The following is a 27,879-nucleotide window of genomic DNA, read 5'->3' as shown; positions in this document are numbered from 1 at the left end:
CGTCCAGGGGTCGATGCACATGCATCCAACGTTCATACATTTTGTTCCCAAAAGGTTCATTTCCACAAATCTTCTCGTTCAGGATCTTAATCACTAGGCTCAAATGAAAGTGTGGTGATGCCTTGTGTAAGCATGCTGGTGATTATCAAGTTTTAGACAGCGATGCCGTCTATGAGAGGCTGAATGGGCAGTGTATCATGAAAAGAATTGTTCCGGATAGTTTCATCAAACTCATTGAAATCTTGACCAGAAGATACTTCGTCATCTTCCTCGCCGACTGAAGAAGCGGCCTCTACGATAAGTTTATACTCTGTGAGGCTCGAGCGTTAGTCGATAAGATTGACAGCTTTGGTTTTGGTCAAGACTCACCAATATGGTCAGATGTAGTCTCATGGGAGTCATCAGCAGTGCTCGCCTCCTCAACTGTTGGGATAGGATCAAATGCATTCTTCCAGACAGACGTGTCCGACTGGGCAGGTGAGCATTTCTTACACGCGTGCTCTTTCTTTGGCGAATTATCAGATCTAACAGAAGAAGTGCAGTAGGAAAATTCTGGAAAGCTGTGCTGGCGAGGTGTATAATAAGGGTTGCCGCTGGCTTGACCCTCAGTCTTGTCAAAAGTTGAATCCCTGTCGATGAAACTGCACGAGTCATGATCCGTGAGTGAGGTAGTAAAAATGTTTGACGAGCACCTAGATTGCTGGGGACATGGAGTTGTCTGGCTGTCAGTGAAACTGCGAGGGCCAAATCGTTCCTAATTGTCTCTGGCAGTCTCGTTAAAGTTGTGACTTGGAGGGTATGAGCCTGCTCGATCGCCTGGGGGAACGGAAGATGACTTGTTCTTCTTCTTCTTGAAGAAGGATGAAAACACGCTTCCTGAAGACATACGGGATGGGAGAGATGCAGTGGACTCCATATACTGATCATGGTAGCTGTAGTCATGAAACTTGGGGATTGGCGCCTGGAATCCGTCGTCTGTCTCATGGCGTTCATGCAAGGGGCCGTCATCTGTATACTGCTCTACGTAGGAGTACGCAGGACTTCGGAAGGAATCCCAGTCTCCACCGTTATCAAAATCTTTGCTGAAAGCACCCTGAGAGTAGCCCTTCGAAGGTGCTCCGGGCCGAAAGTCGTCTGGTGTACGCAAGTTCTCGCGGTTGGGTACCGAACTATTCCTTGAAGATTGGCCATAGTGAGGATGGAGGTTCTTGTCTGTGGCCTTTCTTTCAGGCGAATAGCTGTTGTAATACGATGGCTTCTTGCGTGAGATGAGAGGGGATCCTGGGAGCCTCATTCTGATGGGAGACTCAGGCTCCGAGAACTCAGTACCGCCCTCGTGGGCCAAGGGAGTTCGAACATCAATAGACTTCTTGAATCTCACAGTCTTACTACCGGAAGACTTGGAGGAGCTTGGGTCAGACCGTTCAGAGTCAAGAGACTTCTCGCGCGGTCGATGCGGTCCCTTTTCTGTTGCATCTTGGGCTTTTCCGGAGCCGTCCGAAGATGACCGATCACTGGCCATTGCGGACTTGAGAACAAAGTCACGCGGAAGAGTTTTCCATGGCTCGTAAACCTTGTTTACGAACTTCTGACCAGTCATTTCACCTTCATGGCTATCAATGTGAGTGTCTCCTTTGGAGTGAGCCGTCGAAACCGAGTCTTCAACATATGGTGCCTGGTAATTCCGAGGACGCTTTTCGCTCTGCTTATGAGGAGGAGGAGGAGGAGGAGGAGGAGGAGGAGGAGGAGGAGGAGGAGGATCAGTGTTCGTATCTCCCAATGACTTCCGCTCTGCTCGGCGGTTGGAAGACCCCGTATTTCTCGAGGGACAGTAAGAAGACTCTGGTGAAACGACGGTGGTCTCTGGGGAAACGACAGTGTCTCTGGGCTCTCGTGGTTCAGGACGCCTTCCGCGGACCTTCCCAATCGTAGGAGCCTGTTTCTTGTACTCGATGGCCTCGTCCTGGTCAAGGGATGCTTTTGGTTCTCCTTTATTACGATTGCGATGGCGATTGACAGTCAGAGAATCCATGTCATCTTCCCTTTGAGTGGCAGCTCGCCTGGCTATGTGGTCCTTCAGTCTGGGGGCCTGTTACTGCATGTTAGCTGCCATCTGATGTTCACGATATTCTGTCAACATACCAGTCCAATCACAGAGTCTTCTGGCAGACTTCCATTGTAGTGGAACTCCAGGACACAGGCATCGCAATAGTTTGTGAAGATTGGCTCTCCTGGAAAGACTGGGTGCTGGGCATGAAATGTCTTGGACCTCGCGCTTCCACAATTGAAACAGAAGTGGTATTGGCGAACGACACCTCGTTTGTATTCCATCTCTCGGCAGCTCTCGCAGAGATTGATCTTAGTGGATGGTCCTGGGCCAACAGGAAACTTCTTGTGGTAGAGCGCTGAACGCATGTTTCCACACTCTGTGCAAATGTGATGGCGTTCGATGCGCTGAGGACTCACATCTCGTTGGCCACATTGCTCTCGCTTCCGGCTCTGCTGAAAGTCTTTTTCTTGTGCAGTCTTTTTATCATGGGCTGGTTGAGAGAAGCCGCTGAAAGTGGAGTTTGATACTTGTCTTGCGTGAGGCTTTTTGCTTGCTGTGATAGCCTTATTCAGGGCAAAATTAAGTCTGTCTTGAAGGCGGCGGAGGTCGCGACGCAAGATTCTGCTGTTGGGCTCCTCGGCCAAGTCAGCCATCTTGGCTTCAATATGTTTCTGTAGGCGTTGCACTTCGTTTGTCAACGGGCCGGAAAGCTTGGCGTCTCCCTGATTGCCAGACTTTTTGTGGCGGTCACCCCTTTCCCCTGCTGAATTCAAGGTGTTTTTGAATGCCGCTGGAGGCATGGAGACTGTTGGTGCCTGATCAGATGCAGGAGTTCGTGCTGCGACAGGTTGGGTAACAGGCGCAATATACTGAGCTGGATGAGCTTGCATCAAGGTAGATGTACGGTGCGGAACGTAGTTGATCTGGTGATGATAGCACACTGGTTGCTGAGGGAAAGGTTGACACACTGGGACTCTGAGAGGCTGGCTCAAAGAAGGAATAGGAAATGATGAAGATTGTACAATATTACAATGTTGCTTCGACAAAGGAATAGGAAATTGAGGGGGAAATGTCGCAGAAGGCCGTACATGAGAAACAGGCTGTTGCTGACTATTCATGATCTCGACGGTCGATCTTCGAGAACTCGAGCGAGAACCCTGTCGACGAGACGATTTCCGAGGACTTGAGCGAGGTGATGACTTGGCGAGCTGTCGACGGTGGTGTTTCTTTCTCTTGGGGGATCTTTTGGAAGGATGAGGAGACGAATGAGGAAGTGGACGGGACGTAGAGACTCTTTCGGGTGTATCATAGCCACGTTGTTGACGCCCTCGATCATCCTCAGAAGACGAAGAAAACGCACCCTCGGAGCCGTCTTCACTGCCATCGCCACATTCGGAATCAGGTTCAGATTCAGATACGTAGTCGAGTGCTACACGGCGAGCGCTGTTGTTCCCAGGCCCATTAACATGCAGAAATGGGAGGCCGAAGGCAGCACTCAATAGGTCGACATCATAGCCAGACCGATGGCGGCGGCGGCGAATAGCTTTGTTAAAGATATCCATTACGCTGCAACCAGGAGAAGTCTCCTGGGAGAGAGAAAGGCAGTGTCCTTGATATTCGTATGCAGAAGGCGATTCGGTGGTGGCATAGAGAGTGTTTGTGGGAGGGTAGATGGGAAGGAGAGTGGACGGTTATGGTAGAAGAAGGAAAAGAGGTAAGAAGAAGAGGACGAAAATGGTTTCCTTGAGGTCCTCGAATAATAAACACAGAAAATTCTTCGTTTGCTCGAGTTTTCCTATATCCTTTGAAATTGTGGGCGCCTCTGGAAACGTTGAATGGAGGTAGTTGTTGTGACGGCCGTCGGCAGCTGGCAAGAACTGTCACTTGTTTCTACAAGTAGTAGGTTAGAGACCATCAAAATAGGACTGACAGTGCCCATAGCTCGCAGATCCTAGACTGAGTCTTTGTTTATAGCAACCAAAAGTCTTATTTCTAAAGGGAGATAGTGAAAGAAAAGATCAGCTTGATGCTCCTGTCTGATATTTGACCGACGAAGGAACTTACTGGCTCCCGTCACAAAGGGCTCTTCCGATGATTTTGATCTAGAATACTATGCTGACACTCGTTATTTCTGCTCAAGGCCTACAAGGCACAAGGGAATGTTGCTCCTGTACGGTTATCTTCGAGGCACTTCCTAAAATGTGAAGACAGCAGCGCAAGCACCAGAGAAATAACAGATATCTGTCAAGGAGAAGAGGAAGATGACAATGAGTATGAAGAAGGGAGAAAATAAGAAGAAGGAGAAGACATCCCCCTCTCTTGTATGCGACTTTCTGTTCGGGCATGCCGATAAAGTCACTAACTTCGTTCCCAACATTAGCAATCAATCTTGTCGTTGTATTCAGGCGTTTTCAAGCTGGCAAACGACAGTGCCCTTATTTCCCCTCTTCTCTTTCCTTAGCTTTAGCAAGCAAACATGCCAAAGTCTCTCATGCCACTCTTCGTTGCCGCTGATAGACCATTGACATGGCATATGGCAGCAAACACACTGGACATCCACGAGTTGCTTCAACGCTACTTAAATGAGACAGAGAAATCTCTTTTCCAACCAAATCTTACACTGATATACATATTTAATTCAATTTTGTCTAAATGCGAGCTAAACCGGGAGCCTTTATCCTTTCTTCCTAGGCTCCAGCACCCAAGGCTCGTTCTCCATCTAATCCACACGGAGAACACGGGCACCTCGCTTTTGAACCGCCTTCTTCTTCTTCTGCCCACGGCTAAAGGCACCCGCTTCAAAATGATCACGGCCAACGTTGTCAAGATCCTTGACCTTGTAAATACGGATGAGCCAATTCTCACTGGTGAAGGCTTCCTCCAGTACATCGAGTGTGGGGCTTGTATCGGGCATTTTAACACCCCGGACTCGATCAACGATCTTTCCAGGGGAGTTCGTCTTGTTGAAGTTGTGGTAAGACATCTTGTACCTGAAAGCAGCCTGTTAGCGTGGTGACCAATCGCTGTGCAGAAGTTTACTTACATCAAGCTGTTCTTCATGGTCTCGGTAGCACCGGCATCAACTCTGTATTCGCCGCGTTCAGTGAAGAAGTTGCGCTCTTTAACCTCATCGGGCCAGATGCCCTCCGCAATGCGAACCATCCAGAGGAACTTGTTGATATCATCTCCGGAGTAGCCAAGAACGCCACCAAAGACGACGAGGACATAGTCAACCTCGTGCTGGCGCATGATGGGATAGCTGACCTCTTCACGAGAACTCATGGCCTTGCCAACAGTAGCGATGTGAGTGTTGTTCCAGGTGTTGTTGTCAACAAGCGTTGGTCGGTCAGCCATACCGCCAATCTGATAACCATAGTCCCACCATGACATGATCTTGGCGTCTTTGCCGGTGTTCTGTCGGAGCCACTGATAGGCCTCCCGATAGTCATCAATGATGACCGGGCTGCCATCCATGCGTCGGCTGGACAGGACAACAGAGGGTGCTGAGTAGGCGTTGGAGGTGACCCATGTGCAGTGAGTAACAAACATGACCAGGTAGATGACCATGCCGGCAACAACCGTAATCTTGGACAAGGTAGTGTAAATACCGACGTCGGGCTTTGCGGTCGCTCGGAGGGCACCCTTGGCCTTTTTGGATCCATCAACAGCCTCTCCTTGTGCAGCCTGGGTGGGCTCAGGCTGATTGACCCGCAGATAGGTGTCGAGGAGCTGAGAGGCAGCCATGGCAGCGGCAACACACACAACAGGTGTCAGTGTGAGCATCAGACGGACCATAACACCAGCAAAGTAGCTTGCAAACAGAGCATAGACAACAATGAATACATGCTCATCCGCGAGGTTCTGGAAACACATATAAACACCGGCAGGGAAGAGCCAGATGAGGAAGTTAAGATCAAAGAAAAATGAGGGCCATGCGGTAGGCTGATGCTCAGAGACTGAAGCAATGATGGGAATGTGAATCTTGGCATAGCCGGTGTCGAATAATGAATAGAATCGACCGCCCCAGGGCGCGATGTATCCAAATGAGGTCAAAAGAATGAGGCCAGCGAGACCGACGAAGAAAGTCGCGACACCAGCAGCAACTACGATGGTTGTGATTTGTCGTCCAGGGATAACAGACTTGACGTAAACAATGAATGCAATCACCTGAAGGAGGCCAAAAACACCTACACGATAATGTTAGTATCATGGGTCACATTGAATGTTTGTGTATACACACCAAGCGCGGGCATGTGCTCATTGGTCTTGACACAAAGGAAGCCGACGAAAGGCACCTGGAAACTAGCCATGGTACCAATAGCGTACCACGTCGTGTAGCTGACATAGAGGCGATCGCTGTATCGACCCATGCAGATGAGAACGAAGGCATGGACGGGCAGTAGACATGTAATGAAAGCATATCCACCCCACGACGCAACCATGTAGGCGTACGATAGCGCGCAAAGGGCACCCCACAGCATTGAGCCCAGCTTCAAAGCCTTGACCCAGAGGTAGAATGTGAGAACAAGAAGGAAAATGGCGATGGCCTCGTTATCGTAGCTACCGGCCACGGATCGAGAGATGTAACCCGGTGCAATGCCCATGAAAACTGCGGCAAGAAGACCAGCGGATGAAGATGTAGTCATCTCATTGGTAAGTAGGTAGGCAGCATAGGCTGTCAGTCCAGAGAAGGCTGGGGCGAGAAGGACACAAATGTTTCGAATATCGACGGGAACCGTAAGGGCGCGGAGAGCGTGGTAGATGACGCCGCTTGTCACCATCAGACCAGGATAGAGGGTGCCTCCGGTAACCCGCCCAAGAGGATGCCATGTCCTGTCATCGAACCAATCCCAAAACTTGTAAAATCCATTGGCGACGAGGTATTTTGTCGCGCGGAAGTTGAACCACGGATCGACTGTCTTAAAGGTTAGCTCGCCATGATGGAGCAATCTGTTAGTATGAGCAAGACTGACATTCGTGAATAATACTTTCGAAGCCTACGCCGGACGAGTTAGCAAAAGATGCATTCCTAGTAGAAGAGGACCCTCTGTACTCTGCAGACAGAAAAGCCAGAGCAAGAATTGAGGGCATTCACCCATCATGGGAAGAAAGCACTTACGTATCACAGAAAAAAGGCGACTGGACACAGCTGCGCCAGCGATCAAGAGAAGAATGATGACTCTTAGTAGAGTCCTAGTGTTTTGTCCGTTCACTCCGGCGAGGACGTCTTCGGTTTTTGCCGTCTTTACCGCCATGATGGGTTGCGATTGTCGACGATGTTTGACCCTGGAGTTGATGCAACTTGCAGAAGCCGAAACCCAAGATGATATTCAACTCCACCAGAAGGACAGCTTGGAGCTTTACTACTGAGACGGGGGAGCTACAGGAGGTAAATGTGGGACCCACCCCGAGGTACGTATCCTTTACGCGGCCGTGCATCCACTCAAAACTTAGCTCATTCATCAGGTTATGGCCGTGAGGTGCTGAGCCACAGTTTATCCGGCGATGCTCTGGCGTATCAAGAAGACGATGATGATCAGGTCATTCTACGTCAATTTCGATGAATTGACCAGGATAGCATGCAATATAGGTGAACGGCTTGCCAAATCTCATCTACATGTCATTTCACTGATCACAGAAACTGCCTCAAGGATCAGAATCGCTTATCGTCGTCAACTTGCTTTTTGCTGTAAAACTAAACATACATCCATCCGTACCTGATACACATCATCATATAAGCCCGCAGAGATAAACTTACTAGCTTTCCCGCTCAAAGTCTCCCATTACATGCCCAAGTGTTACAAGCCCTAGCCAAAACCATTGACGTTTTTTTTTGTCGTCTAAAGTAGATATATTGTACACCTGTACACAGAGTTAAACAGGGACCTAAGGAAACATCTATGCAGGGCCGCCATGTATATCCTCAATCATACACCGAGTCTGGTTCGAGGCTCGGATTATGCCTCGGCAGGACCTGTTTCCCTACGGTTGGTCAACCTTTTCGCCGAAACCTCCCATTGTTTCCATCCTCTCCCTTCTCATATCTTGCGTTGCGTTTCCCCGCGCCGGTATTACATATTTAAGGGCTCTCCTTCTGCACCTTCAACAGCAGCTTCTCGAGATCAAACTTGGGGTCTGAGGGGTCAGTGATAACTGCATGCATGATTAGTTTGAGGTCTCGACAGGTTGTGTGTCTCGCATGTGCAATATGCCGCGGCCAATTGCTAGGAGTGCTTTTAGAGCGAAACTGGGTCTGACGTACCAGAGTCGCCAGATGTTGGGTTGTTCTTCTTAGCAAACTCGGCCTTGGCTTGCTGGATAAGTTTCTCCTTCTTCTCGTACTCGTGCTGCGCATGCTCGGCCTTTTGCGAGGCAGTAATCGCTCGCTGGTGGGTGAAACCGTAAAAGATACCCAGGCCAAGGGCGGACCACCGCAAAACCTATAAATGACTCAATTAGTCCTCGGGTCCATGAACTATCCAATTCTGCCGCTCGAATGATCGCATTCCCTGACGTAGTCGAGTGCTCGGGGTTGGGACACGGTCGAGCGGCCGAATCGGGGAGGATAACACGCACGTTCACTCCGGTCGAAGCCATTGGGAATTAGAGTCGCAAAAAAGGGCGAACGGGACGAAGAGCGAAAGGATCGGTATTGACGATAGTCGGCGGTCGACAATGGCTTGTCAATGGACCCAGTCGGAGTGGCTCGAGGGGATTAGATGCGTCGGCTTGAGGTGAAGAATTGAAAAGTCGTCGGGAAAAGTCGCAGTTTTTCCATTCGCTGCCAAAGAGAGCCAACCGCTGGCGGCTGGGAGCTCGGACAAGCTGGAGCCAGTAGCCAGTGAGCCGGCCAATGTGATCACGTGCTCGACCTCATCTCCCAGATCAATTCACTGTGGAGTTGAGCAGCGATACGTACCGCCTTCAATTCCACTTAGCATTCTTCAGATTTCAGGCTTGTGCAGGGGGTTTATGGGGGTTGCAAGTGCCTGAGTCGCTCGCGCATGGATGGATTCAATTGGACCCCATCACAAGCTCATACCTTGCAGCATTTCATAACTTGATCACTACAAACAAACAACGAAGAACTTACATACAGCCACCACATTTTGTCGCGAAGGACGACTTTTCATTTCTTGCGTTTTTCTCGTTGTTGGTTTGCTTTGCGAGACTTGATTTATCATCATTCATCGTGTTGTCGATTCATACCCTCCCAAACCCAGTATCATAGCTCTCAACATATTGTTCAGTCTCGCAATGCGACTGTGGAACGTCCACAATGCAACAACGTCGAGATGAAATCCTAGCGAAAAAGGCGAAGCTTGCTGAGCTCAAGCGCCAGAGAGAGCTTCGGGCAAGCCAAGCAACAGCAAGTCGCTCCAACATAGGAACCTCTAGCGACGTTGGTCCCCTGATACCCTACCGCCTTTAAGCCCATCGTTAACATTTCTCAACCATAGTTGATATCGCCAACTCCTGGAAGAGCAGATAACCGCCGCGAGATCGAAACTCTGATAAACAGTCTCGTCGGTGATAGTAGGCCCGGCTCGACTGTCACGGGAGGACCTGGCTCTCCCGCTCCTCGTGGTAGCCGTCCAAACAGTGTCCTCAGCGCCGGCGAATTCAGCAACGAACCCTCCGAAGTCACGACCACTAGTCACGTTCAAGTTCCCGCGCAACCGCCACCTAGTCTTAGTACTGCTCCCCTCCTGACCGTTTTCGAATGCCCGCCGTCTCCGGTAAAGGAGGTCTTCTCATACAGCAAAGGTGTCCAGACAACAGAAGAATGGACAACACCTACCAGAACCAGGGCTCAGTCTCTCATATCTGAAGCCGAAGATGTTCCCGCCGTAACTTCAACGCCCAGCAAGAGGCTGAGCAGGAGAGAGCGAGATCGAGAAGAGGAACTCCGACAAAAGATTAGAGAAGAGGTGGAGGAAGAATTGAGGGCGACAAAGGAGTTTCTGAGCGACGGTGTGCTTCCTTCCGGCTCGGGTTTGAACTATCCTTCCAGGAATCTTACCGCTGAAGAGCTGGACGCTGTCGCCCACTCAGATGAATTCGTTGACTTCCTGGATAAGTCGACAAAGGTGATCGAGAGAGCTCTCGACCAAGAGACATATGACATTCTCACAGACTACGCTTTACAAGGCCAGGATAACGATGATGAAGATGAAGATAGTGGTAATACAGGTGGTAAGGGGCGACACAGGATAAAAGAAGTTGTCCAGTTCTTCGACGAGCGGTGGTCTAAGAAGCGCATGATCAGCGGGATTGATTTCTCGCCAAAGTTCAGCGAGCTTGTCCTCGCGTCATACACCAAAAATCCGACAGCTCCCCATGAACCTGACGGGCTGGTTCAGGTCTGGAACATGCACATGCAAGATCGCCCTGAATACGTTTTCACCGCGCAGTCAGACGTCTTGACTGCTAAGTTTTCTCCTTACCACAATAACTTGATTATCGGTGGTTCATATAGCGGTCAGGTGTTGCTGTGGGACACGAGAGCAAAGGCGGCTCCGGTTCAAAAGACCCCCCTTACGGGCTATGGTCATGCCCACCCTATCTACTCTGTTGATATTGTTGGTACCCAGAACGCCAACAATATCATTTCTTGCTCCACTGATGGTGTGGTCTGTGGCTGGACAATGGACGTCTTCGCTCAACCTCAAGAACTTCTTGAACTCAAGAACCCTAGTCAGGCCAAGGTGGCTGTCGAAGACGTGAGCCCAACGTGCCTTTCTTTCCCAGCTACAGATCCTACATTCTTCCTCGTTGGCAGTGAGGAGGGCACCATCTTCCCTTGCCACCGATATGACCGTGCCGGTGCCAAGGCTGGTGTTGATAAGAAGATCAGCTACAAGGGACATACCGCCCCTGTCATGTCTGTGGATTTCCATCCTGCTAGAGGGCCGGTGGATTTGGGCGATCTGGTCATATCGTCGTCGCTCGATTGGAGTGTTAAGCTTTGGAAGGTTCGAGCACCTGCGGCGACATCTACAATCGGCTCTGGCGATGGCACCATCTCGCCCCTAATTGACTTTGTGCGTGAGGATGTCGTCTACGACGCTAAGTGGTCGCCCGTTAAACCCAACATTTTTGCATTGGTCGATGGTGCTGGATGGCTGGAGCTTTGGGACATTGCAGTCGAGACGGAAGAGCCTGTGTCCAAGATTTCGCCCAGCTCTCGAAAGGATGGCAGAACTATGCTTTCGAAGAGTCTGAACAAGGTTGCATGGGAGCCCAATGATGGAAAGCGTCTTGCGACTGGTGGCATCGATGGCTCTCTCACAGTATTCGAGGTTGCCAGTGGTCTTGGTGGCAAGGATGGCCCAAAGAACGAGGACTGGGCGAATGTGAAGAAGCTTGTGAACCGACTGGAGGCAGTTGGTTCAAATGGTGCATTGGTAGTTTAGTGATCTCCATTGGATGGAGTATTGGCAGCATAGTGGCGTATGTTCTTGTGTTGCAAGGTAGTTACGAGATGAATTTACTGATATACCCAAGGCTTTTTTGGTTTCTGTCTTTCTTTTCGCCAATACCTTACTTTAATCTATTGATCTCTACGCATCACACTCCTGAGTTTCAGGCCCTTGCTGTTATCTTTAAGAAACCGAACCCGGGAGGATACAGTGTCACGTGTTGTCTCCACATCAACAATATCTTCATTTTATCGTGGAGCAAAAGCTCAACCTCAGCTTTCAACAATCTCAGCTTTCGAGTGGAGACTCTGCGCAACGATGAGCAGTCCTCTGAAGACTTTCTCTTCCTTCTAGTAGCCAATCACTACAACTAGGTGCTATGAAAGATGATAGATACAGTATGGTAAGTCACAGTCCTTTTGAAACACCCATTCAATCTTTCATGATGGCATTCATTTTTATGAATTCTGCAATTCCGAATGCCCTTTTGGTTTTGGGCAACACGTGGACACTTTACAGCTGAACAGCAACCTTTTTACTCATTGTTTCTCATTTCTATCTTGAAACCGTGTTCTAACTCAACCACAGACTTTGTCTCACAGTTAGGCCTCCATTGGCACGCCTTCAGGGTACCGCCCGCCAGAAACCTCAAATGCGTAGGCTATATCCTCGAGAGTCTCCATCTCTTCATCCGAAAGCGGGAAGTACTGGGCATTCTCCTTGACTCGAGCTGTTGTGGTCGCGCCAGGGGTGGGAATGATGGTAGGCATTCCCTTGCGGCCGTTTAGTCCTCTAACCCAGTTGATGGCAAGCTGTGCAGGTGTGATTCCCTTCCTTTCTGCTACTGCCTTGACTTGATCAACGAGCTTGAGGTTGTGCTGGAAGGATTCTGGCTGGAAACGCGGGAATCCGCTGGCAATGCCCTGGCCCTGGAATTGAGAGCTGTCGGCAAAGCGGCCCGTCAACATCTGTAGTGACTGTTAGACCTATGTAGTTTGGAGTTGAATAGGCGAACTTACGCCACGTCCAATAGGCGCGTAGGCCATGATAGGAATATTGTGCTTAGCACACGCAGCAGCAACGCCATTCTTGAGGATGTCGGGGCTGAACAGACTGCATTCGACCTCGACGAGAGCGACCTTGACATGCTTCACGGCTTCTTCGATAGTCTCGGCACTGCATTCTGACAGGGCAATGCCACCGACCTTGCCGCTATCAACATATTCCTTCTGAATGACGTTGAGTGTTTCTTCAAAGGGAACGTTGTGGTCTCGTCTTGAGGGTGCGAAGATATCAAGCTTCTTGACACCGCCCAGTTGATTGAGCACATTGTCAATAGACCTGCGCACATTCTCGGGAGATCCATCAAGTTGAAACGTATCAGGGTTGTAAGTGCCCTTCATGGCGATGGTGATCTTTTCAGCATCTTCTGGAAATTTTGTGAAGTATGCCTTGATGAGAGTCATGCTGTTATACTCTGGAGGTCCGTAGAACTCAGCGCCGCTCCAGAGATTGCAGCCATTGGCGAAGGCTGTGTGCATAGCTTCAAGAGCCTGATCTAAAGGAGTTGGTTTGGGACGCCAAGTGAAGCCTTCAAGTTATCAGTCTGGTTGTGTTAAGTGGAACGACTAAACATACCCATAAGGCCGTAGCCAAGAGCGCTGACATGCTTTCCCAGAATTTCGGGCATATTGGTGTTTATGGATATGTGTTTTAATATTTAATCCAAGTTATGAACTATATGGTTGGACTTGGTGATATCGAGTTGAGAGAGGGGCTGTGAGACTCAGCAATCAATGAGGAAAGATGTGAAGATACTTATACATCAGAAGGATTGAATGATTGCATTCAATTTCAAGCTCTATGCAACTATCTCGGTTGGTTATCCACCCTCTATCTGACCCATAATGGTGTTGTTCGCCACACCCGTTCATCGGGATTGCTGCTTCAAAATGCTACATAAATCCGAAAATGGATCTGACTAAACTTAAGTCCAGCTCGTATCCCGTAACGCGACGCCACGCGAGAGAGCCCGAAGCCAACAGATCGGAGCTTGCTCTTTACGGAATTGTGTGCCGCCGAGTAGACCCTTATGGAGATAGGATATTGGATAGTGCTGTCAATCCGATTTGATGCGAAGCAGGTCAGGTATGTAGTTATCTGTAGGAACCAAGTATGCGCAGCAGGGTATCTCCTAGTGCTGATGCCATCGATATGGTGGTCATCATTCCTGTTAATCAAGGTCAATCAATATTCCCTCTTCTCCTCCTCTCTTCGGCTCAGGTTTAACCACTTCCTCCTCGACGTCTTCTTCGTCTTCATACTCATCCTCAGCTTCGGATCCCTCTTCAAGGTTTCTGAAGTGCACATCTCGACGCTGAGCAAGAATTCGGGCTCGCTGCTTTCTTCTGAGGAGGTTCCCAATCTTCCTCGCAGTTCGTCGACCATTCGGTGCATCCGCTGCACGAAGGGCTTGGGGGGACATAGGCATCAATCCCCGCGCTTGAAGCCACCAATCAGGGAATCCAGTCAGACCAACTTCTCCCTGCCCTTCTGCAGTGATGGGCATTATATGTTCATAGTGACAGTCTCGGCCCCATTTGCAGACGCCGTGGTGACACCAGTGTCGACAGAGTGAGGGCAATTGAGATGATGGTGCCGTAGTGTTGGTTGGAATTTGTGGTGTCTCTTTGTGGGAAGTAGGACTGAGATGGGCTGGCTGCTGTTGGTTGGCAGGATTGTGGCGGCTAGATGAGAGGCCTTGTGCTGGCTTTAGCTTGGACTTGGGAGTATTAAGCTGGGTTGTAGTTGTAGTTGGCTTCGGTTTCTCATAGTAGTTGTGAGATGATGATGCACCCTCTGCGCAAGGACCAGGCCGGAATCCAGGGGCCCGCTCCTCTGAAGTGTCCGATTCATCACTAGTTGAAGCTCCATCCCCAGTAATGGGAGCGAATCGAAGCTTGTAAGTATCCAGCTCAGCATGAATAACTCCCAAATTCCCCATGTCTCTAGTCTCATCTGGGGATAAACTTCGAGGGGCGCCGATGACTTCGATCCACTCTGGCAGAAGGTCTGCCGGGATAAGAGGGACAGCAGTTGCAGGCTGAGAAAGAACTTGGCCGTTGGGTGTGATTTGCTCTGCCCCTGGTCTGACCAGAAAGAACTGAGGTTTGATTCCCATGGTGGCTGGTGAGTGTTGTGATGTCAAGGAACAGGAGGGGAGTGTAGAAGCAAGTTGTGGAATGTGAATGTGAAATGTGAGAGAAGCAAGATTTTGAAGACCAGGTACTGAGGAGCTCTCTTTATGTAATTTACGCGTACAGTTTGTCAGTTGCCTGTTGTCTCATGGACCTCCGTTTGCTGTGACACAGGTGAGGACAAAGACTCAGATGCAAACCAAGAAGGCTTCGTCACACCCAGGGGAGGCAACGAAACTTTAGACCTATATCCTAAGTGACAAAAAGACCTAGATAAGTTTAGTATAACTTAGTGATCCTTTATACTAGTCATTTTTGACACCATGATTTAATATCAGAGGTTTTCTTGCCCCTTGAAGCACACTTATCGAGCCTCCACACGAATCTTGACATCCACACCATCTACGCAGTAACCCAGTTGTCTAGGTCCATCTTTGAGTTCCACTTCTCTTTTGACCCATCGTCCAGGTTTTCCTGCGGTATCCTCCTCAGCAGCATGTGTGTCAATGCCTTCGCGTTCCCTCTCCTCTTCGGCATCCTCCTCGTCGCTGCTATCGCCCTCTTGATCGTCAAAGCCAGCTACAGGATCCCATTCTCCTGTTTCCCAGATAAGCCCCAGTTTGAGGGGCGACAAGCCAAACAGTTTTCCAGCAATGCCTTTGACGGCATAGATATCGTACGATTTGGGGATCTTTTTCACCTTTTCCTCGCCATCTTGAAGACGGAAACCAACAGTAACTAGACGTGCCTCCAGGAAAGCAGGGTTTACCTCCAACCTACGAACAATATTTGGCTCGCCGTAGATTTTGCAAAGGTCGGCATAGCGAGGGTGGTTTGCCAGGACTTCTTGTTCGGCGTCCTCTGGTGCAGCCGCGAGCTGTTTTGCAATCCGCGAAAGATAGAACATCTCGGCGTTACTTCTATCGGCCGGTGTGATCTGGCTGAAATTGAGGGACTTCAGTGAGCCAAGACGGGCGACGGTAAACATGTGCGACTCCTCCGAAGAGGATGCTTTAGCATCAGCGTCTGCAGCATCATAGAAGGGGTTGTGGCCAATTCGTAAACCAACTAGGCCAGGAAAATGTTTGGGAAGCTGGTTCACAAACTCCCAGGATTGAATGTTGTTATAGGAGACGTCGAGGTATTGGACAGTATCTGAGAATATCGGCCCTTCTATACCTTCAGGGGCAATTGTCGAAATGTTGTTCCCCTTGAGGTGAATGTTGCGCAGTGATCTGAGTGTTGCAAGGGTGCTGATGTCCACAAACGTAGTGAATTCGTTGATTTCGAGGTTGATTGATGTCAAAGTGGACGAAAGATTGCCATAGTCTAATGCAGGGAGAGACTGAAATTGGTTTGATCCAGCATCAAGAGCAGCCAAAGATGGAGACTTTGTTGCAATGTGGCAGACTTCCTCCCAGCTCAGCAAGGTTTCCTCGAGCGACAGCTCTTTGACGTTGTTTACAGCATCGTTTGCTTGATCTCCTAAAACATTTTGAAATCGATTCCCACTATAACTAGGTCAGTGACTTGTTTGCCTATGGCCAGAGGGACATACTTGAGGGTCAGGTGCTGGAGATTTGGTAGCTCACGACAAATTTCAAACACGGGGTCAAGCCGCTCAAACAAATTGCGACTGAGATCCAACTGCGTAATCTTGGGACACGTCTTTGCAATGATACCCTCGCTCTCATCGTCTGCTCTCGCACTGGAAACCTGGAGATCCTCGAGAATTACCACAGTGAGCTCACCGATATTGGCTTGCTTACGGCGAATCTTCTCAAACCCCACCTCCTCAGCACGCTTCCCGAAAAACACAATCTCTTCTGCAGCCCTTCTACCATCTGGAAGCGTGTATTCAGAGGCATATTTGTGGTTGACGGCTGCTAGAAAGTGACGCGGCGCGTCAGCTGGCCGTGAAGGGCGCACAAATGAGGCAGCAGTGGGGAATTTAGATTTGCCTTGAGAAAGTCAGTCAGTTATCAATTACACACAGGCAGATAGACACATGTAGCAGATGATGTGTCTGGTCTGGTCTTACAGGTAAAGTAACGAATGCCTTTGTGACATCCGTCGTGTTTACCACGGGCTGAGTCGTCCCATTCTACGCCGAGCCATGTGCCTGTTGTGCCTGAGACTTCGCCCACGAATCTCACCGTGCAGAGAGCGCCATCGTATGAGATGCGTTGGCCAACGTGGTGCGTCGTTGTCATTATTTTCGTTTCAGGAGGTTTCTCGGTATATCACAAAGATGGGCTTCCGTTGTTCATATCGAGGAGGTTGAAGATGGGAACTACAAGTATGAGAGGATCCTTAAGGCAGCAGAATTTTGAGGGTAGCGATACAATAGCTGTAGCCTCAAACAGCACCAAAATACTAAAATTGAGTAAAGATTTTCAAGTATGATCAAAACATCATTAGACTTGTTGCTAAGAGGATTTTATGCTATCGGGTAAATTAAATTAATTGTAGATATTCGATGCATTGCTGTTGATTCTATGCCTCCACGTGAGCTCGAATTATAACTCAGTGAAGCAAGCGCATGATGCTCGTTATAACTTATAACCCACTAGCCGTACAGTTTCGAATGATTAAGAGGATATGTATGTAATAATCGCTCCTCATAAAATTATTCTGTTTAATCGTGTGATTGTCACAAGCTACCTAGGTAAGTAGGTGGTAGTATTCATGATATTTTACATTTAGGATATCTCGCCACAGGGTAACTTCATCAATACCTTACGCGTCCACTTTTCAAAGTCTCCTCATCTCACCGCTAGCACCAACCCTCATCGTGAACCAATACTTTACAATGTCGTCTTCTTCCATGGAATGCCAGCATCGCTGTGCCCAAATGTTCTCAATGGCAATGTTTCTACAAGATATATCTACTCGCACCAATCTTCTCGACCCGCAACGCCCAGCTAAACAACCTCAACCGTCTCAGAAAGTCTCGCCTTCTACACCAAGCCAACCATCTGATCCATCGATACAACAAATGAGCCAGCTACCAGACAGAACCATCTGAGAAGAGCCAACGAACCGCATGCAATCGGGGTCTATAGGCATTTCACAAAAACTGGTGAGATTACAACTCAGCAACATAACATTGCCAGCCAATTTGTTTATCACGAATATCACGCATTTGTTCAATAGAGTCCATAGGCTAACTGTTTACTCAAGGAAATCAATTGGTAACAAGCTAGTTACAGTTTCAGACTAAATCCAGCCTTTGCTGGTCATGCAGGTGTAGAGAGTGTCGGTCATCAAATTCAATGCCCAATCATTTTCATGTGGCATTCTGGTATCGTTTCGCTCAAAATCAATTCGCTCGGCCAATTCTTCCCCTGGCCTGGTCACATTCCTCCAAGAATCGGTAGATACCTTCAAGGCCTTCGTAGTCTTCCGATGGTCCAGCTATTGAAGAGCTGTCCGGAGGCGACATCGTCTCGTATCCCTCGGTCTCAGCCAACCACGGACTATTTATCATTTCGTCCAGATATGACTGCTGAACAAAGTATTCCTCGTCCAGAGTCGAGATTTCGTCAGTTTCGTATCCCTCGAGGGATCGGACTGATACGCTGGGGGTAAAGGCGGACTTCATGCCATCGGGAGCGAATGGGAATCGGAGGGCAACCGGAACACCGACTGTATTTTCAAAGTCGGCATCTTGGCCCACCACACCGCGCTGAATACCAATGTCATCGCAAAGTCGCTCAATGGTCTCAGCGTCAACGCCTGGAAAGCGGACTCGAAGAACGTTATGCTTCTCTAATAAGACTGGGAGGTCACCCAACACTGCAAGCCTGCGGAGGTCGGCATTGACGGCTGTGAGGTCTTGCAATGCTCGTCCAAAGTCAGAGGACAAAACATCGAGGAAACCCTCAGTGTTGAGGGAAGCACCAGCAGCAGCGGCCTCAGCCTTGAAACCAGAGGTCTCGGAGGCAAAGGGAATAGCCGCGGCGAGAGGGCTCAGAGCTGTGACGGTAGGGCTGAGCTGGAAGTCGATGAAAGAGCCGGGAGCGGAGTGGGAGAAGGCGGAGAGCTTGTGCATCGCCTGGTCTTCGACTGGTGACACAGCACGATACTGTCGCTCGCCTCGAGGCCCAAGACCATCGTAACGGAGCTTTTGGCCAGAGAGGAAGAACGCTCTCATGGCTTGGGAGACATTCTGCACAACCTGGGCCGGAGCTGCCGGAGTATGCGAGAAGTACCGAGCACTACCTCCGAGACTGTATCCGCCAGCACTGCGAGGAAAAGCACCGCCGGTCAGATTCGGTCGAAGAGCATTGGCAAAAGGAGCTCGGCCGGAGAGCTGCGCAACACGTCGAGATGTGTTCGAAGTCGGGATCCTGGATCGATCAAACCGGGCAGCCTTGGGCTCGGAGCTAACGAATCTCCTAATGACTCGGTTGACATTCTGAGCTGCGGAGCTCGAGAACCATCTAGTATGGCGCTTCTGCTGTCGAAGCACAGCAACGGGGTGAATTGGTTGACGAGCAACTCTGGCGGTTCTGAGTGTAAGTTGGGATTGTAGGGGCCGCGTCATGAAGACGAGCTTGGTCCGAACCACATTTGTGGTTTTGGCCACAGCGACTTTGAGAAGCCGCCGGGCCATCGGACCCAACAGCGCCTCTAAAGACGCCATAGTGAAGTTTTGTGTCGTTTCCAATCCAACGGTGTTGGAAAGTGAGGTGCGTAAGCTGAAGTACAACGCATTGAGCTCGGGCGGTATGAGAAGGTCCTTTATGGCGGTGATAATTCGCCACAGCATGCGCCACACGGAAGGGACCGGTTGGCGGATTGCGGGGTTCATCTAGCACGAAACAAGGTTAGTGCGAATGTACAGTCAGCAATTGCGACCTCCACCAACAATAAATTTTCTTATCTTCGTTTTTCCTTCGCTCAAACCTCTCCCTCTTCATTCCTCAAAGTCTGGCTCGCGCACACGATGCAAAGGCGTTGTCAATTTTGCGCGACCATGACCTTGGATTTCTTCTAGGTAAGAATTCTTCCCTCTCCCTGCTTTATTTTCTGCTTCACATGATGAATATCATACACGAACAATCCAAATCAGACCAGCACAATGGTGATTTAGCAATCTCTAGAATTACACTGAGAAAGCTTTGGACCCCAGAACCGGCAGGATGTTTTTGTCGCAAACCTCATACTGACCAGTCACTAGTTTTGTTTGTTTACCTGTTAGCCATACAATGGACGCGTCTCCCGGTTGAGCGCGTCATCTCTTGCTATAAACTGAAAAGGTTGGTACATATTTTCCTTTGTTTCTTCAAACCCTCTCCGAGTGATGATCAAAACGACACCTTAGGGATTCCTCATTCTTAATATACTATGTGGATACTGTTGTTATAAGTTTCAGCCTTGTCTGACAGGAGATCACAACGCCTCTTTGCTTGCACCGTTCTCTACTGATGCAATTGCTAACTCGCGCTTGTCAATAGGTAAATCTCTTCTTCTCTCAAGCGCTCCCAGCCACTTTATGATGAAGATTTGAACGAACGGGCGGACATAAATGAGTACTGCTGCCTCCCGCCCTAGAAAAGCAAGGACGTACAAATCCTTGTGGTGGGTGTGTAGTGGGACCTCTTGTTGATACTTCGTCACCTGATCGTGGCTCCTGTGGAAATGGATTCTTGTCGATATCTGGTTAAGGAACCGGTGGCTGACTGTTGAGGATCTAGGTACCTAAACAAAGAGTTCTTCGTCTTGCATATACATCCATTTCGTGATGAGTTGTTTTTTTAGTATTCACACTGTTTGACTCTTGGTCTTCGGACCTTGGGATATGAACACAACATCAACATCTGATTGATTGGTATGCTTCCAATGACCTAACTACACGCGATTCCATGGCTAACCTATCTAGATTTGATCTTGCGCTTTTGTTGCCGAATTCCATGACGCCGGACGCTAACTCCGTCGTAGGTATACAATAGACGTTCTTGTGTCATGAGTGGTAAGACAACATTTCTTTGCACATATCTACACACCCCTGCCATATGATGACTCTGCTATTATTAGCTCTATCCGAGTTCATCGTGACGAACAACCTATTCACCTTGGAGAACTGATATGGTTTCCTCCACATGGCTTTTTTTTTTTTGCAACATTGCAAAGATGTCATAGCTAACCAGCTTTATTAGATTTAACGATTAATGACCGTGAATCTATTGGCCTTTCAAGAAATAAGTAACTTTGAAATATATAATTTACCAAGCCATGCTACGCCTTTCATTTTGTGAATATGTGTGATTCTTGTAGAGGTTTCCTACCTGGGAATGGGATAGCTATAGATATCTATTTTTTACGCCCGTCGTGTTCTCGTTCACTCTATGGCATATGCTAAACTTATTTCTTGAGCTGCAGCCTCGCGTTCATTCCAACAATACAGCGGATCAAATCCCAATCATCCTTGTGGCCTACCCAGTCGGTAACGACGACTCCTGTACCTGCAGAACCGATCTTGAGCTTGTTTGGCCCCTTGCCATCCTCGCCGTGGCACATGCAGAGGTACTCGATAACAGAGGGGTTGACCTTGGCGGCAATACGCTCTGGCCAGCAGGTTGCGTTGAAGAAGTTGCTTGCTGTGAGGAAGTTGACGAACAAGGGGGGTAAACTAGCACCCTCCTTATGACCATCCATCCCGGCGAGAGCAAAGGTCTGCTCAGCAGCGCGTTCGAGTTGCCGACGGCAGTACTCAATCTTCTTCTCAATGTTCTGGCTCTCGGTAATTTCGTAAAAGTCTTGGACACGGATGATACCTCCTGGCACCTTGCCGTCCTCACAGTTATCGGGCCAGGCGCCTGCATCAATACCCCAACCTCGACCATCCCAGCATGTCTTCTTCATCTCGCCGTCCAAGTTGAAGCGGCGGACGATGACAATGCGACCACGGGCACCACCCAGAGTTGGAATCTTGGGCTCAGTCCACCATCGACTTCGTCTTTTATCGACGTAGCTGTGCTTCAGATATTTTCCGAGTTGTTCGTCGTTGCCCTTTCCAGTACCTTCGCGCTTGATACTCATGATGACAGTCTCACTGCTGTTCTCGTCGAGGAACTTGTAAATATCCTCGAGCATGTCTTTGAAGTACTTGGTGCCAGTCAAGGAAATGGGAAACACGCTGTGGACAAGAGCAAGTTCATCATCGTCAGGACTCACGGACACTCGAACGTCGAGGAACCGAACACCATTTTTGAGTTGCTCCATGACGTCAACTGCTTGACATCGAACAGAAGGAAGCGCAGTATAGCATGTAGGAGAATTGTGCGTGCCAGGAATCGAAAGCAGGGTGAGTGGCCATTCGTCGTGAAGCTCGTGCATCCAGCGATGCAGCTGGGCAGAAGAGAAGATGGCAAGGAAGGCACCGTTGGGGGTATAAACGACAGTGAGATCATGTTTGCCTCCGTCCAGGTTCTTCATGACAGAAGATTTGTTGGAGGGGCTGGGGATGTCGACTTGATACTTGTGATCCTCATATTTGAAGGTAAGACGGACCACCTCCTTATTCTTGTCGGCGGCTCGGATTCCAGAATCCTTGGTCTTGAAGGGCTCAACTTTGACAGAGGCTTTTTCCTTGTGGATGGGATCGCCCTTGGCCTGGGTTTGACGAGAGCTGAAGTCAGTAGCCTTGATGAAGCCACTGATATGGCTTGTCATATTTGAGAGAACATTGCCAGTTCTCACAGTTTGGCCCTCGAACCTCTCGATTTCAATGAGCTCGATTGGGTTGATAGTAAGATTGCGAATGGTGAGGTGAGCCATGGCTGTGGTTGTCGCAAATAGAGTGGTCACTAATTGAATGGAATGATGGCGCCGCTTATTGCAAGACCTCGTGGAAAGTGGATGAAGCTATCCAGGAAGAGGTTTGTTGGAGGTGGAATAAAAAAGACAGCTAAGCTTAAAGCCAAGCAGGAAAGGCCGGAGGGAAGCTCCTTACGCGTACATAAACCAAGAGAATCGAAGCCAAGATCTGAATCTGAATCTGAATCTGAATCTGAATCTGAATGTGGTGGGGGAGGTTAGGAAGCTGGGAGCTTCTGAAGCTCACCTTATGGAGCTATCCGGGCTAATTGAAGCAGGCCTAGTTCGGCATGCGCGGGGCCAGTTTTCATGTCAATTGGACCCCCTCGAATAAAGTAGCGGGGACATGGAAGCACCCAAAAGACGGTAAAAGCCTAAGAGAGCAGGGGAGCTGAGAGAATGGTTGTTGTAGATAAGTTGTAAGCTACTGACTGTACCATGGGAGCTGAAGTCATCTCGGCTTGCGTCGTCCGTCGTCATCATTGCCAAGGGTGCCAAGTGAGGGAGACTCCCTGCACCAAGTCAGACTTTTCATCTTGGGTGTTTCATCTGGCGCCAACACACCTTCTTGGATGGTTTGAAAGTGAGCTTACTACAGCTAACAGACTGGCTGGCATATAAGCCTTCGAAGCCCTTCTCAAGCAAAGGGCAGAACTGTAAAAGTCCCAACGCAAAACGGTTCAGTGTTGGCGTTCCGACTTGGCCGATGAACAATTCCGTCGGGGAACCAACAATAGAACACACAAAGTAAGGCTGAAGCTGCACATTGAGTTGGATGGGTGTCAATAGGTAATCTACTCCCATGGCTGCCAGACTAATTGCACCAGCTCGACTTGGCTGATCCCCATCCTCTGAACTGGGACGAGACAAACAATGGATAGTGTGTATGCTAAAAGGGACCGAGGGACAGGATGACCGTGCACCAGCTGCTCAAGCGACCGAGCTACAGTACCATTCCATCGGAAAGGGGGTTTGCCTCTTATTTCCTGGTTTTCCCTGCGTGACGATTGAAACGTTGACGCCTGAGCGTTGGGGGAATGCGATCACAGCGGGAATGGCGTTGGAAGGATGCGATTATTGAGAATTGAGAGCGCTAAGAACGAAGCAAGTCTCTTATTGATTATTCCCAAGTGATTGATTTCCTTGTTGAGAGTAGCTTGAAGATTGGTCGAGGTCAAAAGAGACGCGTGAAGGTAAAGGTGAAGAATGGCATGGTCATGTTGAAGGTGGCAGGTGAGTGACGTGTAACACAACACAATAAGGAATTCCAACAAAGAGGGCCCAATGTTACAGCATGTAAGAAAGAGATGGAAATAATAAACCATAGAAAACTCCAATTGTATTTGTATATCACTTCATATCACAAGTTAGGAGTATCTTCTGTTGATTATTCGCATCCCAAGAATACTCTCTCATACATACAGGCGGCACTGTAGATATTCGCCTGACAGAAAGATCCCAAAGATCCCGTAAACAATAAGTCACCTTTTTTGGTAACACAGTTAATTAATTCTCATTTCATCTGTGGCTGAGACAAAGCAATGGTTCTCTTCTTAAATCAGCAATTAATTCCGCTGTGTTACATGAATATCACCAACCTTCAAGTTCCGGCTGGCCAAGGAAGAAAGAAAAGAATGAATAAACTCCTAAGCCCCATGCCTTTCATCTCTAATCATAAAAAAGCCGTTAATCTCCTTCTCAGCATTGCTGTTCTCAATTCAACGTCCCACGAGAGAAGTCTAAGTAAAACAGACCTCAAGGAACACTTAAATGCACCTTCACCAGGTTCGTTGGAAATATTTTCCCGTGATTACCCAACAACCTCCGAATTCAGCCCTTTCCAGAGATGTGACATGGTATTCTCCATTCAATGACTTGTTCGCTGTCTCTTAGTAGGGGCCATGTCTTCCTCATCATCCAGGTCAAGTCGAAGTGAAGATCCAGCACGTTTCTGGATGAGACCTCCAATAACATCTCGACTTCCAATGACATTACCTGTTCCCTCAACATTCAAGCCCGCATCGACCTGGATACTCAAGGGTCGAGGGCAGCCGGACTCGTCAATCATCGGAATGCCGCAACGGCCAGAGCTTCCCTCGTGTAAAGCTTGCACGACGGCTTTGGCGATGGCATTGGCCTGTTCCGCAGGAGTGACCGTCAGGCACACGATGTTGTTGTTTCGTGACACATTGACAGATGTGTCAATTTTGAGGCTGATGGGTGAGCTTCCCTCGGATGTCTCGTCTTGGTCATCATCCACAGTATCAGAAAGCAGGGAAGTGCAGGTGGTTTGTTGGGGCTGAGGGCGTGGGTTATTTCCACCCATGTTAGAGAGAGCATCACGCCTCTCTTGAATGATTCTGGCCATCATGGCAGTGAAATCAGTGACAGGAACTCTTCGTGATGTGTAGGCTGGAGGAGGACTGTTCTCCTTAGGGACATCGACTTGGGGGTCCTGAGATTGAGAAGTGTTGTTGGGAGCGTCCATGGTTTTTTTTGTAAGGGAAGATGTATTTGTGTGCTTGGTATCGATGCTCTCTGAAGAAAAGGAGAGCAGAGTCAGGTGGTGTTACTGGACAAGATGTCTGTGTTGATGCAGAAGAGGAAGTCCAGTGCGACAGGTCAGTCATATATAAAGTTTTCTCGATGATAAAATTGCCGTTAATAACGGGAAAGACAAGATCTTGTCCTCGACACAATAGGTAAGACCAGGGGACGAGGTGGTGGCCGAGAGCTATGCGCCACATGTGATAGTGCTGTCTCTGGCTTGTTAGGGTTGAGGTGACGCGAGGATGAAGTGATTTCTGGATAGAGTTAAGAGGTTCAGAGAAAGGTTTTCTGGAAAGGAAGCGGGAACGGTATCCAGACATAGTTGGGCTGAAGAGAGAACAAGAAAAAGGGGAAATGAGCAAGTTTCCTCCTGTTGTGGTCTTGGACTGCTGGACAATACAACACTAATCACAGAGAATAGAACCTATTCAACACCTGATTGACTGTCTACGTGGAGCCACGTTGGGATATCTGCAGTGAGGGAGAAGCACATGAAATTCACAGCAAACAAGATTTGTAGAAGAATCCCATCTACCCGCGCGGGAGAAGGGGGTGTAGGGGGAAATGATGTGCATGGACTTCAGGCCGAGACTTTGTAAGCCATCATTTCATCTGCAACTACAATAGGGCACAATAATAGTTACTTAGGAACGGGAGGATGAATGGATCCTATAGCGCTCAGGTAGAACTCCCATCTTGCTGATTCAGTCCAAAACACAAGCCACCAACATAAACACAACGCGATATGTCACAAGCACAAGAGGTTGGCTAACATAATGTCGTGTGCCATGGCGTGGCCAAGCTAAGAGAAAGGATTTTGCAGCCTCAGCCGAAACTAACATCCGTCAGGCTGGGTTCAATGTCTGCATTGTACTATGTACAGCATATGCTCTTGTGAAGGATTTCGGACTTATTCAAACGGGTATTGTTGATCTCTCTCATCAGACTCTACGCCCCCTCCACATCCGCAGAAAAAGGCTGAAACCAACGCGATGACCACCTACCACTAAATACCATCACCGTGGAATGGGATAGGTTCTAGCACCGGATAGGGCAAAGTTGTCACGTCAAAGCCTGTATCAGGGTACAATGCGTGCATTATCATGTCTTGCCTGTTCTTGCTGGCGGATCTTATTGCCTATTGAAGCAGTTGGATGGTCACATATTCATTTCGTTCTCGGTGCTTCTGGGATTATCACCTGCATGAGTCCAAATGGTAATATGCAGGTATCAAAATTTGACTAACAAAAATCAAGAGAACTTTTGAGACAAAATCCAGCCTTTGTCATATATGATATTGGTAAGTTTCAACGCAAGGTTTCGGAGATCAACAATAGCCACGGCATGAATAGCCCAACCAGAGAAGCATTGAATGAGGAAACCATCAGGGTTGTAACCTTCCTAGGTACTTACTTACTCATTAACTGATGATCGTTTATTGTATCACTTTTCTTCATGATCAGCACATTCTAGAGACAAAGTCATCACTACCAACCTCAGTGCAGTAAGGCGCTGACTCTAACATTGAACATCAGTCAGTCACGGCCGACAGTGGAAAAGCGAACCTTTTAGCAGGACGTGGTTGGCCGATGCGAAAGCGGAAGGCGTGAAGGTGGCTTTCGGGGCGCGGCTTGGCGGCTTGTTGCTTCCTATTGTCCCCAGACGCGCTTGGTATTGTTGTCGAATGGCCCCCCGTAAAACCCACCTGTCAGCCCATAGTCCCGACCGAATGGGCACCGACCACGGGCGACACCTGCCGCCTATTCGCTTCCTATTGAGGCTCACTTCGGGTTTAGCGCCCGTGGCCCAGTCCCACATTTACGGACTCCTGCCGCCTTCCGCAACCTCCACAGTCTCATTCTCCCTCCAACTTTCGCACACTCACACTTGGTTCTGTACACCTCAGCCAACACAAATGTACCCATGATAGTCGACAATAGAAAATAGATACGTCCTCCTTACGAGCTTCCTTTCTTGGGCTGACAAATGCATGTTCCAAACGGTCACAACCATCCATCATCCCTGCCGTGATGCATCTCGGGGACTTACACCGTTCAGACAGTCTAGGGCGAAACCACACCACACCACCTCCTTACCGACAAACAATATCATATTGTCCACTCGCACTCTGTATAATTCGCCGAAGGAAACCTTGCCCGTTCAATTCCCCAACAAACAAACAAAGGTCCATGCACTGGTCACCAACGCCTACCAGGTCCGCGGCGTCATATCTTGCGTCCGCACCTCCTGCAGAACCATAATCAGTTTAAGCGAAGCAGCCTTTTGACTGCCAAACCATCTCCTCGGTTCTGCTGTCTATTCAAGCTTGGGCCCCTGGCCCCCAATTTTCACTTTCTGTGCGGCCTTAACCTTCAGCGTCCAAGCCCAGAATACCAGCAGAGTGACTACGCTATAATGGCGTACCCGGGACGATCCTCTTCTCATCCGGCCTTCTGGTTCTCGACACACTGTAATGCAGAGTATACTAGCGATTCTGGACTTCATTACATTTCACTCGACATTCACAGGTGGCTATTGATGTTGTGGGTATAAGCCTGTGGTGCAGGGACTACAATGTTTACATCTAAAACAACTAAAGGGACTAAGGAAAGGTCGTTTTACCTGCGAAAATTCCTGATCCTAGAAGTCCAGTTGGCTGGGTATCTCACTCCTGTTACTCCTGGTCCGACGTCGGCTTCAGCATAGCCTTTCGTCAAGAAGTGCCGACATCGTTGGCTGACCGGACTGCCTACACCGTACAATCTTATTCGCACAATTGATGTCTCAAAGAAACAAAGATCTGCAGATGATGAGACGAGAATCTACTCCTCCTACA

The 27,879-nt window shown here is 48.9% G+C and overlaps 10 protein-coding genes across 10 annotated transcripts; 1 reads left to right on the top strand and 9 right to left on the bottom strand.

The window, feature by feature from the left end:
- Nucleotides 1-754: 754 nt before the first annotated feature.
- Nucleotides 755-3,612, bottom strand: FOBCDRAFT_283635 (uncharacterized protein; the record flags this gene model as incomplete). Its single annotated transcript, XM_054702788.2, has 2 exons — nt 755-2,089; nt 2,143-3,612. The coding sequence occupies 2 exons, from the start codon at nt 3,610-3,612 to the stop codon at nt 755-757; spliced, it is 2,805 nt and encodes a 934-aa protein (XP_054558763.2).
- A 979-nt stretch (nt 3,613-4,591) lies between these two features.
- On the bottom strand, nt 4,592-7,385 carry FOBCDRAFT_211365 (Oligosaccharyl transferase STT3 subunit-domain-containing protein). The gene is made up of 5 exons (XM_031181699.3): nt 7,170-7,385; nt 7,024-7,047; nt 6,291-6,965; nt 5,094-6,237; nt 4,592-5,040 (listed from the first exon to the last, which is right to left on the bottom strand). Exons 1-5 carry the CDS (start codon nt 7,303-7,305, stop codon nt 4,770-4,772), a joined length of 2,250 nt encoding a protein of 749 aa, XP_031042467.1. The 5' UTR covers nt 7,306-7,385; the 3' UTR covers nt 4,592-4,769.
- Nucleotides 7,386-7,710: 325 nt separating this feature from the next.
- FOBCDRAFT_211362 (F1F0 ATP synthase subunit e) lies at nt 7,711-8,909 on the bottom strand. Its single transcript, XM_031181698.3, has 3 exons — nt 8,627-8,909; nt 8,313-8,490; nt 7,711-8,203 (listed from the first exon to the last, which is right to left on the bottom strand). Exons 1-3 carry the CDS (start codon nt 8,645-8,647, stop codon nt 8,130-8,132), a joined length of 273 nt encoding a protein of 90 aa, XP_031042466.2. The 5' UTR covers nt 8,648-8,909; the 3' UTR covers nt 7,711-8,129.
- Nucleotides 8,910-9,104: 195 nt separating this feature from the next.
- FOBCDRAFT_3528 (WD40-repeat-containing domain protein) lies at nt 9,105-11,557 on the top strand. The gene is made up of 2 exons (XM_031181697.3): nt 9,105-9,452; nt 9,511-11,557. The coding sequence occupies exons 1-2, from the start codon at nt 9,330-9,332 to the stop codon at nt 11,464-11,466; spliced, it is 2,079 nt and encodes a 692-aa protein (XP_031042465.1). The 5' UTR covers nt 9,105-9,329; the 3' UTR covers nt 11,467-11,557.
- Nucleotides 11,558-12,074: 517 nt separating this feature from the next.
- FOBCDRAFT_246780 (NADP-dependent oxidoreductase domain-containing protein) lies at nt 12,075-13,316 on the bottom strand (the record flags this gene model as incomplete). The annotated part of the gene is made up of 3 exons (XM_059610788.1): nt 13,111-13,316; nt 12,492-13,063; nt 12,075-12,449 (listed from the first exon to the last, which is right to left on the bottom strand). Exons 1-3 carry the CDS (start codon nt 13,160-13,162, stop codon nt 12,075-12,077), a joined length of 999 nt encoding a protein of 332 aa, XP_059463829.1. The 5' UTR covers nt 13,163-13,316.
- A 153-nt stretch (nt 13,317-13,469) lies between these two features.
- FOBCDRAFT_313961 (uncharacterized protein) lies at nt 13,470-14,759 on the bottom strand. Its single transcript, XM_059611961.1, has one exon. The coding sequence runs from the start codon at nt 14,651-14,653 to the stop codon at nt 13,706-13,708; it is 948 nt and encodes a 315-aa protein (XP_059466576.1). The 5' UTR covers nt 14,654-14,759; the 3' UTR covers nt 13,470-13,705.
- Nucleotides 14,760-14,776: 17 nt separating this feature from the next.
- Nucleotides 14,777-17,330, bottom strand: FOBCDRAFT_211354 (uncharacterized protein). Its single transcript, XM_031181694.3, has 3 exons — nt 16,711-17,330; nt 16,228-16,630; nt 14,777-16,180 (listed from the first exon to the last, which is right to left on the bottom strand). The coding sequence occupies exons 1-3, from the start codon at nt 16,880-16,882 to the stop codon at nt 15,034-15,036; spliced, it is 1,722 nt and encodes a 573-aa protein (XP_031042462.3). The 5' UTR covers nt 16,883-17,330; the 3' UTR covers nt 14,777-15,033.
- A 661-nt stretch (nt 17,331-17,991) lies between these two features.
- Nucleotides 17,992-19,317, bottom strand: FOBCDRAFT_235375 (uncharacterized protein; the record flags this gene model as incomplete). The annotated part of the gene is made up of 1 exon (XM_031181693.2): nt 17,992-19,317. The coding sequence occupies one exon, from the start codon at nt 19,315-19,317 to the stop codon at nt 17,992-17,994; it is 1,326 nt and encodes a 441-aa protein (XP_031042461.2).
- A 1,559-nt stretch (nt 19,318-20,876) lies between these two features.
- Nucleotides 20,877-22,698, bottom strand: FOBCDRAFT_211340 (PLC-like phosphodiesterase). Its single transcript, XM_031181692.3, has one exon. It carries the CDS (start codon nt 22,452-22,454, stop codon nt 21,039-21,041), a length of 1,416 nt encoding a protein of 471 aa, XP_031042460.1. The 5' UTR covers nt 22,455-22,698; the 3' UTR covers nt 20,877-21,038.
- A 1,382-nt stretch (nt 22,699-24,080) lies between these two features.
- Nucleotides 24,081-25,175, bottom strand: FOBCDRAFT_211338 (uncharacterized protein). Its single transcript, XM_031181691.3, has one exon. It carries the CDS (start codon nt 24,979-24,981, stop codon nt 24,361-24,363), a length of 621 nt encoding a protein of 206 aa, XP_031042459.2. The 5' UTR covers nt 24,982-25,175; the 3' UTR covers nt 24,081-24,360.
- Nucleotides 25,176-27,879: the final 2,704 nt, after the last annotated feature.

The sequence above is a fragment of the Fusarium oxysporum genome, chromosome I (assembly GCF_013085055.1).
Source record: "Fusarium oxysporum Fo47 chromosome I, complete sequence".
Classification (NCBI taxonomy): domain Eukaryota; kingdom Fungi; phylum Ascomycota; class Sordariomycetes; order Hypocreales; family Nectriaceae; genus Fusarium; species Fusarium oxysporum.
Note: the sequence above shows the minus strand (reverse complement) of the source record. Positions and strands in the feature narration are given on the sequence as shown.